Raw genomic sequence first — 13,235 nt, 5'->3', positions numbered from 1 at the left:
AGCAAATGTGTACTGAGTATATTTTGCTTGTATGTCACCTTTTTAGTTTTGTTTGTTTGTTCGTTTAAGACAGATCAGCATATAGCACAACAAGTAAGCATCGCATATAGATAAGTCAGTTTTGAATGAAAAGATGCTTAAAATAGATAGATTGTCAGCATACAAAATACGAAAGAACATGCCAGATAAACTACAAGTCAAGTACTGAAACTAGACAGTCTATTTCTTCCTGTTGACTTGAGCTTGGTGAGCAGGATTAACTTTGCCTTTTCCTTTGGCAGTTCTTTGTTGCTGACTGCCGGATGCTTCCCCCATTTGATGAGTTCCATCAGCTTATTCTTTCTCCCCCGTTTTGCCAGCATCAGATGAAGGGGGAATAAAGGTCTCGCGAAGAACAACACGAGTGAGTTTTGCGGAGTATGCTCGGAGTTGACTTGTACTCCCCCGAAGACCGTCGAAGACAGCCATGCCATCGTCCATCGTGGCAGCAGGGATCCTAATATTAGCACTTAGCATGCTCAGTAGATACTCCTGTGATTACCCGATCCAAGTGATACTAGCATACTAATTCCTGGCCATCAGCAATCGTAATCTTAATGGGTCTAATGGATTTAGCCAAAGTTAAATCAAGGAAGTTATAGGTACTACCTGAATCTATCAAGATCTGCAGAGATTTCCGTTTATGAATGCCAATGAGCCTCATTGTTTGGGGTATTGAATCCAATGCCCCTCCCATCGCACATAAGGATATTGTTGGTGACTCTGCTGAAATTTCTAGGTCTCCTAAGTCAAGTTCAGTTTCATCCCCTTCTGGACACTCTTGCACCATGATCATGTGGAGATATTTCTTTTTGCACTGGTGGCCTGGGATGAATTTTTCATCACACCAGAAGCATAAATTTTTTGCTCTCTTGTCTGCAAGCTCTGGATCAGTGAGCCTTCTTGTTCACGGGGGCATCCCTGTTTTTGGGAAGGGTTGAGGGAAGTTTTTGGTACTGGATTGGGGGTTTGTAATCGGTAATTTAGCTGTGTGTGGAGGAGTGGGTAATAAGGGTGGTGATGTTTTGGGATTGTGTGAATTTGTGGGTGCAGGGGATGCTGGAATCGACCTGTGGTGTTGGGTTCGTCCATTCTTAGTGACATTAAGGTAAGCATCATGTATGCGAGCCAAGGCATAGGCCTGCTGTAGTGTTTTTGGCCCAAGCATCTGCAATGGGTAGCTTATCTCATCCTTGAGTCCACTAAGGAAGCAACTAAGCAAATTCTCTTTAGATAAGGAAACTTTATGGGAGCAAATATCAAAAGCCTCTATGTATTCGAGCAGAGCACCAATCTGTGTTAATCGTTTGAGATCCGCCATAGGATCTTCATACACTCGTTCCTCGAATCGCCCCGTCACCGCCTTGACATACTCTGCGCAAGGTGGATCTTCTAGTTGGTTTCTCCCCTTCAGATATGATTGATGCCATTCCAGTGCTCGCCCTTCTAGATGCAGCGAAGCTAGCTTGACTCGAGATCCCACTGGAGTTAGATCGATCTGGAAAAATCGATCGCATCGAAATAGCCATCCTTCTAAATCACTGCCGTCAAACCGTGGAAATTCCACTTTGGTAAAATGAGTAGATAGCTGGTATGGAGGTTGATCTGCATTTTGAGAGTTTATGTTTGCAGTGAAAGATGTTTTGGGTATAATGGTGTCTTTGTTTGGATGGAGGTTCGAAATATGAGTTTTAAGCTCATCTACAATGGATGTTTTGAGCTCTGTAACTATGGTGATTTGTTGCCTAGCCAGAAGTTCTGTAACGAGCTGTTCTTGCTTTTTGTTATTCTCAGATAACATTCCCTTCACCAAGGATTTTAGGTTTTCCTCCATTTTTTTCAGCTCTTGAGCTCTGGTTTCTGTCATGGCTAATTTTGGATATGGCGGGTGAAAACAGGTGGCCAGGAAGATGCTCTGATACCAAATGATACTGTAAAAGATATTTGATAAAAGAAGAAGAATCTTAGGTAGGGAGAGAAGAGAGAAAGCTGCTATTACTTTTCATAAAAATAAGCTCATAACAGCTCTGGTACAAATAGTCGTTTTACCTGGTGAGGTATGACAAAACAGAGCTAACCTCAGCCAAACACGTGACTAACAGAATTACAGCTTGTAAAAGGTAAATATAACAAAACATAAAAGAAAGCCGCTAAATGACAAAAATAAAAATACCACATATCATCGTGTCATTCAGATTAGCTGTGAATTCCTTTCTCTCTAGCCACCCCCCACACATGCCATAAACACTTCCCGACAAAATAATAATAATATTGAATATATGAAATTAAAAATTAATAATTCAATCGACAAAAATCGAAAAGCTAGGAGTCTTTTGCATTTTTAGAAAAGAAAAATAATGAAAACGCAGTGTGTTAATTTCATGAATAAAACCAAACGGTGTCGTTAATTGAGGGCCTAAATCGCAGTATGCGTACGTGTTGGTGCTGCTGGCATCTAGGCCGTCAGATTGGACTGATGTGCTGACGTGGACGTCCTAGATCTAGTATGGACCCTTCAAGAACTCCAAGCCAAGCATCTAACTAAACAACAAATTAGAAAGTGAGGAAGAAATCAGGGGAGCTCTTCCAGTTCGCATCGCCAGAATCTTAAATTGTAGGGTTAGGGTTTCGGTAATTGGGGGAAACTGTGAGAGAAGATGTGGCACGAAGCCAGGAGATCAGAGAGAAAAGTCCATGACATGATGGATGCGGCTCGAAAGAGAGCGCAGAGAAGGGCGGTATACTTGGCCAAGAGGAGAGGCGATCCTCAGCAATCGATTCAGGTCATTGGATCTCGATGCCGTACCTATCGCGACGACGGACTCTACCAAGCCACTCAGGATCAGCAAGGCCTGTAAGTTATCTCATAATTCATCTCACATCCTTTCTCTTCATGTACTAAATGAATTTGTTGCTAATGAATTTGTTATTCATTTTTTTTTATCTAAAATAACGGCTATGGAATTCAATCTTATGCTAATTCAGCTGCCTAGTGTATACTTGAAAATTTTGAAGTTCAGTTGTTGTTTCATCTATACTGGCTGTCAATGACCTCGTTTTCCACCTAAACATTGTCTTCCATCTGACCTTGAACTGAGCTTTAAATTCTCAGGATACCTTGGAACGGGAAACAGGATGTTCTGATTGACAGATTTGATGGGCGTGCTTTGCTTGATTTTATTCGAGAGTCTGGGATAAGACGTCTTAGGGCCCCTGATAAAACAGAAGAAGAAGAGGAACTAGAAGAGTTTGTTAATTTTGAGCGTTACCGGGATTTAGTTAAGCATCGGCGTAGAGGATGTCGGTACTTTTTTATTTTCTGAAAATGTGTTCAATTTCTCATATCTAATTTGCTTTGTTTACTGCCTTTCTTACTTATAACAATACAATGAAAGACTAATGGCTACCTACTATCTATTGGAATTAAAATAGTTGTCTATTATTTCCATGAGATCCCTTTTTGACCAGCTAAGATTCTTATGTTAGAAGTTACTGATGAAGAGAGATTGCATTGTACGTTAACAGTTACTGACGAAGAAGGTTTACAGCATGTATCTCTAGAGATGGAGGCTAAGATTGCTATTCCATTTTCTTCAAACAGGTGTGTTGATTCCCCTGTTAATTTTTCCCTTTTTTATTTTATCCTTCCATTTTTTTTAGTTGAATCAAGTTTCCTCTCTCTTTTGATGGGTCTATAAAGGCTATCAAACAAGTTTGAGAAGTTAGGACTAATATTATTTGGGTAAATGTTTGCGTTCACTATCTATTATGTTTTGCGGAAACTGAAAAACTGAACTTGTAAAAATTACAGGAAATCGGGAATTTAGTTTATACATGTAAATGGTTAAAATATAGGTGTACATTTATAAAGTTTAGGAAAAAATACGAAAAAAATGCTTGTGGTTTGCCCAATTTGCGAACAGAGGTATGTGGTTTAAAAGTTTACAAATAAAGGTACGTGATATATTTTATTTGCAAAACAAATTATTACAATTACACAGTTAAGTTCTGATTACAACCAAAGACATTTTTATCTTTAAAAAAATTATTCTTACATATCAGCAAATCATAACCCCCCGAAAAAAACAACTTTCTAAATCAAAACAATAAATAATATGGTGGAATTTTACGTTTTTTACTAATCTGACAGTTTATGAACTAAATTGATATTTAAATTCATTTTACACGGTTGAAATTTGATTTTGGGATCTGTGTTTTGTCAATAAATAAATGTAATTGAAAAAAAATAATTAAAAAAATGCTCTTATTGTCATCAATTACTTAAAAGTTTAATTTGAAATACTTTGTTTTATAAAACAAAACATACCACATACCTCTATTTGCAAACTTTTAAACCACGGGCCTCTATTTGCAAATAAGGCAAACCACGGGCATTTTTTTCGTACTATGCCCTAAAGCTTGAAGAAGACTTTTCTAAAACATAGACATTTAATGTGATGTGATCGGCATAATGGACTAATTAAGAGATTTATTAATACTTTGATATGCTTCTGGAAAAGCATTTTTGTTATAAGAAACGAGTTACTAATTTTCTTAAATATAAAAATGTGATCTTTAAGGTGTAACTTAAAATACAAGTTTATGAGAGTTTCAGTTTTTGAATATACAAACTTTTCAAAACCAAAGCTTTCGTGCATATATAGTCTTCTGTTAGGTTGATCATGAATGTGACGTGATTAAAATGTTAATCCATTCAAATTCAGGGGTTCTTAGCCAAAGTCATGAGAAAATACATTAGCAATACTTTAGTTTCAAATTACTCACTGGATTTTGTTAAAATGTCTTAGACCATTTTGGCCTTAATATTAGGAATCTCAACAATGAATAGAAATTCAGATATTATGAATAAGAACTTAGATTGGTACCCAAACTAATTTATTGAGGCAGGCTACAGGAAAATTGTAAAAGTCACATGGTTGACCATGGAAAAAGTGTGTTTTAATGTGATGTGATCGGCATAATGGACTAATTAAGAGATTTATTAATACTTTGATATGCTTCTGGAAAAGCATTTTTGTTATAAGAAACGAGTTACTAATTTTCTTAAATATAAAAATGTGATCTTTAAGGTGTAACTTAAAATACAAGTTTATGAGAGTTTCAGTTTTTGAATATACAAACTTTTCAAAACCAAAGCTTTCGTGCATATATAGTCTTCTGTTAGGTTGATCATGAATGTGACGTGATTAAAATGTTAATCCATTCAAATTCAGGGGTTCTTAGCCAAAGTCATGAGAAAATACATTAGCAATACTTTAGTTTCAAATTACTCACTGGATTTTGTTAAAATGTCTTAGACCATTTTGGCCTTAATATTAGGAATCTCAACAATGAATAGAAATTCAGATATTATGAATAAGAACTTAGATTGGTACCCAAACTAATTTATTGAGGCAGGCTACAGGAAAATTGTAAAAGTCACATGGTTGACCATGGAAAAAGTGTGTTTTTTTTTTCTAAATCAAATAGTTCTGGGATGCTATAGTTATTATTGCTGCTTGGACCTGGGGACGATAATTTAATACAGGTATACAGAACAAGCCATTATCTGAAATTTGATTTGATTTAAAGTTTCAACCTGCTTAATCCTTGTCCATTGCCTTGCCTGATAGGTTGATACAAGTACTTTTAGGGTGATTTGAAGGGTCCAAGTTCTCTTGAGCTCTTGGACTATTCCTCATTCGGTTTCACTTTGCTATTTGAATTATGATGTTTCTTGGTCTTTATTCTCGAATATGTGCGAAAGTTGTGGATTCTGCATTATAGATCACTGAGTTTTGTTACTTTTTTAAGAATACCTTTTTTGTGGCATTACCTTTCCTATTGACAATTAGATATCATGTCATGTCTTCCCATTTTATCTAACCGTTTATTTTTTCTTGAACACAAATTCCAGTACTTCTCAGATGACACAAGCTCCTTCAAACAAGGGTTCATATTCACAAGTGGGGTTCTCTTATGATGGGGATGGAAAAGAGGAAATGCAATTTTCAGATGGTGATGATAATGAAGAAGATGAGGAAGAGGAGGAAGAGGATGATTTTAATAGTGATGATAGCAATGATGAAGGAATGGATATAATAGCAAAAGAATTTGGAGTAAAAAGGTATGGGTGGCTTGTTTATATGGATAAAAAGGCAAAAGAGGAAGAGAAAAGGCAAAAGGAAATGATCAAAGGCGACCCTGCAATTGTAAGTCTGGGAATGTCCTCTTTTGGGATTTTTCACCTTGTCAGATTGCAGACAATGACACAAGGCTTACTTGTTATTGGGTCTAATTATTCAGAGGAAGCTGAGTCGGAAGGAAAGGAGGAAAGCTTCTCAGATAGAAAGGGAAAGAGAGAGAGAATCTGCTAGGATAACTGGAAGTCGTGTGCTCCATCATGATCCCTATAGGTAGAAAATCTAGCTTTTGTTTATTAAACAGTAACTTGTTTGAAATATATAGAAATTTGTTCGTTCTTGTCTGATGCAGATTCTACCTTTTGTTTTTGTAGGGAAGCCAGAAGGAGTCCAACTTATGAAGCTTATTCACGCTCTAGAAGGTAAATCATGTCTTTTGTTTGCTGTTGTGTTTCTTTTTATTTTTCCTTCCACATTTCTTTTATTCTCCCCTCGAAAGTATCTGTTGAAGCTTTCTAAATTCTTCTGTATCCCAGGTCTAGATCGAGATCCCGTTCACACTCGCCACATTCCAGGCGGCATGCTCGTGGAAGGCATTTTGACGAACTTCACCGTAGCAAGTCAAAAACACCCAAAATAGAATATATTACTGAGTTTGGGGGCTCTGGAGAGGGAGGCGAGTTGAAGCTTGAAGGATATTCTCCACCAACATCTCCTACATCCCGAGCTGATATGTTGAGCCGGTCGGAGCACTCGACCTTTAATTATTGCAAAGATAGATTGGACAGTCTTTACACTGCTGCAGCTTACCCATTTTGTTACCTGAAGCAAACTTTTGTGGTTTAAAATAGATCAGGCCTAGGGTTTCCTTCATCATAGGTGTCAAGATGGGAGAGGAGGCTTCCTTTCTGAAGCTCATTTCCCCCCTGAAATGGACTTAATATAATCATTGTCAAGTTTTCTAGAACCCCTGGAATGGTACCTAATGCTTATGATGTTCTGCAGGCCATCTTCTGGTCACATACTTGAGGCATTGCATGTTGATCCTGCATCTGGTGTATGCCTTGAAAAGGAGAAGAATGCTAAAGTAGTGAAACCAGCAGTAACGTATGTGATTATTTCTTAATTGGTATTAATGGTGGTCCAGCTCAGTATTGGTCGATAACGATATAGACTGACTGCTATGATGTAAAATAACTGAGACTTTTGTTTGTGGTCATAATTGTTCCCTTTTCAACAGTACCTCATCAGCTTTAGCAAAGTTAACTAAGGCAAGTACTTCTGGAGGACCCGTTAAGCAGCAGCCAGGGGAGAAAAAAGAAACTCCCCAGGAGAGACTAAAGAGGATCATGAGCAGACAGCTAAACAAACAAAGTATGATCTGAAATGCAAGTTGTGGTCATGCATTTAGCTCAGCAAGTGGTCAAAACTTTTTCACATGCTTGTTTGGATATAGAAGATTGGATCTTTCCTTTCCTCTGTCCTCACTTTTTTACCCCTTCCATTCTCAGTATTCTGCTTTTTGAGGAAGGGGAAGTGTACTCTCTATTTCTTCTTTACGTTCTGATTTTTGTTGTTCTTCTGCAGTTAAAAAAGATACTGCTGCTGAAATGGCAAAGAAACGAGAACAGGAACGTCAAAGGCTAGAGAAACTTGCAGAAACAAATCGGCTTAGTCGTCATAGGCATCGTAGCCGTAGCAGGAGCTACAGTCGTTCCCCACCTAGGTTCAATATTATGCTTTGGCAATTATTTTGATAGTTTGATGAATATTCTGAATTTTCTCATTGTTCATAAATAGTTTAACGAATTTTGGATATCAAATCTCTGATTGTATTTTGCTGGTACTGATATGACACATGCTTATTAGATTTGATTATTGTTGGATAACTGTCATTACAATTTTTTAGTTGCAAAATTATTATTCCTCTGCCAATTAGTCCGTTCATATAATAGTTTGCTTCTTTTATGCAGAAGACATCGCCGCAGCAGAAGTCCAAGTAGGAGCAGGAGTTCTAGAAGACAGCATTCCCGCTCCCATTCACGTTCCCAGTCGCGTTCTCGGTCCGATTCTCGTTCTCGCTCCAGCTCCCATTCCCGCTCCCGCTCACCAAGGTGGTGAAGATGTATTAGTTTCCCATACCGTTGTGTGATGGGATTATTATGGAGACTAACCTTGAGAAATTGTAATTGCAGGAACAGAAGCCGTTCAAGGCACTCCTAGATATGCTGGCTTGCTGATGTCATTATGTTGTATGTTTTCTTCGGTAGTACCAGAGGTACTTGCTGCCCAAAAATGTGTGATAGAAATTTTGCCGTTCTCTTTCTCATTTGCTGGCTATGGTTCGTGTGTACATTGTGCATTGATGCAATGAAAGAAAAATAAGTTCATAGCACGTTTGAGACTATTACATTATGCAATTATAGTAATTTAGAGCTTGCATCAAGCTTGCTGCAGTTTCTATTACTAAGTATAGTCTGTTTACTAAAAAGAAACGATCAGTATATATGCTAATTAATTACAAAGTCATGAAATGATGCCCGAATATGTTGATGAGAACATCCATTATCAATCAATTTGTATGGTGCTTTTTCCCAACTGAGTCAGAGGTTAGGGGTACATTGTTCTGTTAAAAACATTTTGATTCAGAATTGTTATGGTTTTAGATGTATTTTTGTATTTCGGCCCAAGTTTAATTTTTTTTATTGAGATAATAATTAAAAATAGGTATATTTTGAAAGAATTAAATATAGGTATATTGAGATGATAATTTTTTTTTTATTGCCGGTTCATGTTAGCCGACTACGAATCATTTCGGGACTAAAGTTTTGTTGTTGTTGAGATAATAATTAAAAATATGTATATTTTGAAAGAATTTTAAGTTTTTGTTCTTAAGAAAACTAATTGATGAAATATAGTGATATTCAAGGGCAAAGTAAAAACGTGTTCTATCTGTAGTTTAAATGTTTATAAATAGAGGTTTGTGTAATATTTCGTTAACGCAAGCCTGTTGAGAGTGATAATTAGGGAAAACCGATTGGTATTGAATCAAATTTATAAGCTAATTGTATATTGTTTTAGGTAAAGTGAATGTTATATGAATTTTCAAGACTGGCAGTGACAATATGCAGTAATTACATGGATTCCTAAAATTGGCTGGTTGGGAATAAATCCGAAAATTGATTTGATTCAGGTTGGGAGTAAATCTGAAAATCTGATTTAGGTTGGGAGTAAATCTGAAAATCGATCTGTATATATATATTTTTTAAAGATAAATATGCTTTATTTCACTATACTTATCATCAGACTTTTCAATATGATTTAATGCATTGTGTTTTGTTAACAGATTATATCACAAATTTGTAAACTTTTCACTATACTTATCATCAGACTTTTCAATACAATTTAATACATTGTGTATTGTTAACAGATTATATCACAAATCTTTATTTGTAAACTTTTGAAGAACGGGTTTCTATTTATAAATAAGTCATATCACAAGTGATTTTTTTTAGTTTGCCTATTTGTTAATGTTGTTTTTATTTTTATTTAAATTTGGTTGAAAACCGAATTGAATATTTTGGTTGAGTTATAATTCAATTCTACATGTTATTAGAACATTCGGTTTTGGTATTTTCAGTACTTGGTTTTCTCAGTTTGGTTTTGAGCGACCTAAACCCTTAGTAGATGGCAATTCATTTTGTGACGAGCGATGATGAGAGTGAAAAGAAGAGAAGATGCAAGATGTGTTTTGTTTTGACATCATAAAGGAATTCATGTGGAATGTCATGATTTTATATGCTCTTTTACAACCCACCTTTGCCTGCTGAATATTGAAATTAAACAATCACATTTACTTTTCCTAATTTGATCAAAAGATTTTCCTTTTTCCCTTTGGATCATTAATTTGCTCAACAGTATAGTAGGACGAGTAAGGAGTAGCTTTAAAAGATATGAATGAATTGGATTCTATATTTTTTTTTTTGATAAAGAGTTGAATTCTATACTTAACTATACTTGTAAGAGTTGTTTTCAATCTATTTAGATTTGTTTTAAAGTTGTGAGTTTCACTGAGTTGGACCGATAGCCAAAGCGGATAATATTTATATGGTATTGCATCAAATTATTATAAGTAGTATCAGAGCCGATTTTTCATATATGATGTATTGGTTCGGAGACGAACCACAAGAAAGCTGATGAATTTGTATTAATATGGATTTGAAAAGGTGGCTCATAGTTGAAGACATGGGAATAATATGAACATTTGGAGTACAGATTTTTATTTATTTATTTATTGCCACATGTACTTAGAGATAGAACTTTATGTTGATGTAAAGAAATGAAAAGTGTAGAAGAATCCAGGTTGAAGTTGATACTTGACTTGATTGCTTTAGGGCTGTCTTCTTCATTTGCAAATTATCCGTGTTAGAATAAGGTATGGTATCATCTTCCAAAAATTGAAGGCTATAAAACAAACTTCTAAAACCTTGCTTTTTTAATATTCCTAACACCTATTCAAGAGGTGTCTGTCCCCTTTCTATCTATATCTATATCATGACTCTCTCAACCAATAATGCTTTGCCTTGCCTTACCTATATGTATAGTATAGATTCAACTATAGGTAAAGTATCATCATAACCACACGAGGGGACATTTTTTCCACTTTTAATCTTGGTGGAGACCTAGAATGAATGATTCACAATAACATAGCCTTTCAAATTTTATTTCATTTCACCTAAGATGTATGCATTTGATTAATCCTCCACCATGTCAATATGTTAATCAAATATTCAATAAATTAAGATAGGTTTAAACTACTATTTGGTCTCTGATCTATCTAAAATTTTGGCATTTGGGTTCTGACTTATTATTTGGCCACATTTGGCCCCTGATCTACCACAAATTGGTGAATTTTCACCGGATTCAAACTTAATCGAATCATTATCTCATTGATAAGTAACGATATTTTGACACTTGAACTTAATAGATTTTAGTTTAAGATTTGTTTTTTTAATCTAATTAATTATTTCCACATAATGTGGAAAAAAAACTTTAAGAAATATCACGTTTCAAGTTTAAGTGTCAAAATATCGTTACTTATCAATAAGATAACGATACTGTTAAGTATTCATACAAATTGGGTGAAATTTCACCAAATGGGATAGGTCAATGACCAAATGTGACCAAATAATAGGTCAGGGACCAAATGATACAATTTTGGATAGGTCAGAGGCCAAATAATGCTTTAAGCCATTAAGATATATATTTACTTATTTAAGAGATAATAGTAATAAAAGATGATGTGGCTAATCCTGTTGATACCATGAGTAAACCTGTAATACTATAGAAAAAGGATTAATGAAGAGTTCAGAGACCAATTAACCCGCTTCAATAACTAAGTAAACTTTTAGAGATGAAATAAAGATGAACGCAACGATAAACTAAAGTTGTGAAGTATGAACTTAAAGATTGAATGTATACCTTGTCTCACACTATATATAATGTAATTGAGTAGACTTGAGGTAGTTACAAACCTTGGAGTCCATAGGGATGCGTGTCACCTGTTGATAGGTAGATTTGTATACACTAAGCGGAATTTTGTTTTCCTAAAGCCTGCTAGGTCCGTGATTGATGGGATCGAGGGCGGTTATGCTACAACGAGTTGATCTTAGCTTGGCCGATATTGATCCCTCAGATCTTATTTGTGTGACAAAGTCTTATGAGTGATTGTGACCTTTTGTGATGATGCCACATGGATCTTGGCTCCCGGGTGGTTCTCTGAACTTTATTAATAACATAAAATGTAATGTAATCCCATTTAACTCCATTCGACTTCCACATCTAAAAAGCAATATAGCCATCCTAAATCCTTAATGGAAAATTGATACTCCAAGAACTGAAGGTTTGCAACCATACTCAGAACATTCTTAGTGACCAGTAGATCATCAACATATATCAAGCAAAACAATCAAACAGGCCACAATGATAACAACATAGAGAGTTATTTGTCTTTGATCCCCTAAAACCAAATAGAAGGAGTTTTGAGGTTAATTTCTCATTCCATATGTGTGACATACATAAATTTATGCAACTTGCAAACATGTGAGGGGCATGTATGATCCATAAAAACTAGGTGGTTGTGTCATATAAACCTCCTCTTGTAAATTACCGTGCAAGAAGGCATTCGAGACATCCAACTGAGTAATACTCCATCCAAAAGAAACAACTAGTGTCAGTAATGGGTTTGACCACTAGGTTGAAACTTTTGGAGTAGTCTATCTTTCGTCTCTGATGATATCACTTGGCTACTAGTCGTGACTTGTGCCTCTCTACTTTGCCACCAGTCTTCATTTTGGTTTTGAAAATCCATCTACAATCAATTTGATTATCACTCAGAGGTAGCAAAACCAAGCTCCATGTTCCATTTACAATCAAAGCATTGTACTTTGATCCTATAGATCTATTCCTGTGATTTTGAAGCTTATAAGAAGCTTGTCGGCTCTTTCTGTACTGTAATAGTGAGTATCTTGGGTTTTAATATCCCAACTTCAGATCTAGTAACCATCCGATGAAGATGAGAATGAGGTTTTTGAAGACCCTGAACCAATGGTGAAGAGGAGACACAATTCTATGTATCCTTTGATAACTTGGGGTCAATTGGAATGGCAGACATATGTCGTGAAAGAGAAATCAGTCTTAACTGTCCCTATCGATGGACAGTCTGTAGTGACTATTTGTGGGTCAACAGTTTTTGTTACGAACGATGCAGCCAACCCAGTGTGATGATGTTTAGGCGAAACTAGTGATGTTATGGCTACATCATAAAATTTTATAAGGCCGCCAATTGATCAAACAAAATTTTAGCCTTTTGCATATAAGCAGAAAAAGAATCATTATGTTTTTGAAGGGTGAGAAGTTGATTTATCTCTCGAACTTGTGGATGGGTGCTTGCAGTAAAGGTTGTATGAAGCTTGTCTCATGCTTCTTTGGAAGTTTCAGAACCCACTAACCGTGGGAGCATGTTATCGCAGACATAACCATAGATGATTGCAA

General features: G+C 35.9%; 1 protein-coding gene across 1 annotated transcript; it reads left to right on the top strand.

Annotated features, from left to right (window-relative positions):
* The first annotated feature begins 2,579 nt into the window (after window positions 1-2,579).
* LOC136229049 (uncharacterized) lies at window positions 2,580-8,648 on the top strand. The gene is made up of 12 exons (XM_066017599.1): window positions 2,580-2,893; window positions 3,152-3,339; window positions 3,565-3,640; window positions 5,957-6,251; window positions 6,346-6,455; window positions 6,557-6,604; window positions 6,719-6,925; window positions 7,188-7,289; window positions 7,423-7,556; window positions 7,770-7,908; window positions 8,156-8,296; window positions 8,378-8,648. Exons 1-12 carry the CDS (start codon window positions 2,697-2,699, stop codon window positions 8,403-8,405), a joined length of 1,665 nt encoding a protein of 554 aa, XP_065873671.1. The 5' UTR covers window positions 2,580-2,696; the 3' UTR covers window positions 8,406-8,648.
* Window positions 8,649-13,235: the final 4,587 nt, after the last annotated feature.

Source organism: Euphorbia lathyris, chromosome 5 (genome assembly GCF_963576675.1).
Source record: "Euphorbia lathyris chromosome 5, ddEupLath1.1, whole genome shotgun sequence".
Lineage (NCBI taxonomy): Eukaryota > Viridiplantae > Streptophyta > Magnoliopsida > Malpighiales > Euphorbiaceae > Euphorbia > Euphorbia lathyris.
This window is presented reverse-complemented; position numbering and strand designations above follow the sequence as displayed.

Bases quoted from the DNA above. Each gene is read 5' to 3' on its own strand.
- LOC136229049 (XM_066017599.1), top strand. From the start codon at position 2,697: ATGTGGCACGAAGCCAGGAGATCAGAGAGAAAAGTCCATGACATGATG. The intron at 6,252-6,345 runs GTAAGTCTGGGA...CTAATTATTCAG, and splicing joins TCAAAGGCGACCCTGCAATT to AGGAAGCTGAGTCGGAAGGA. The intron at 6,926-7,187 runs GTCGGAGCACTC...GATGTTCTGCAG, and splicing joins CGAGCTGATATGTTGAGCCG to GCCATCTTCTGGTCACATAC.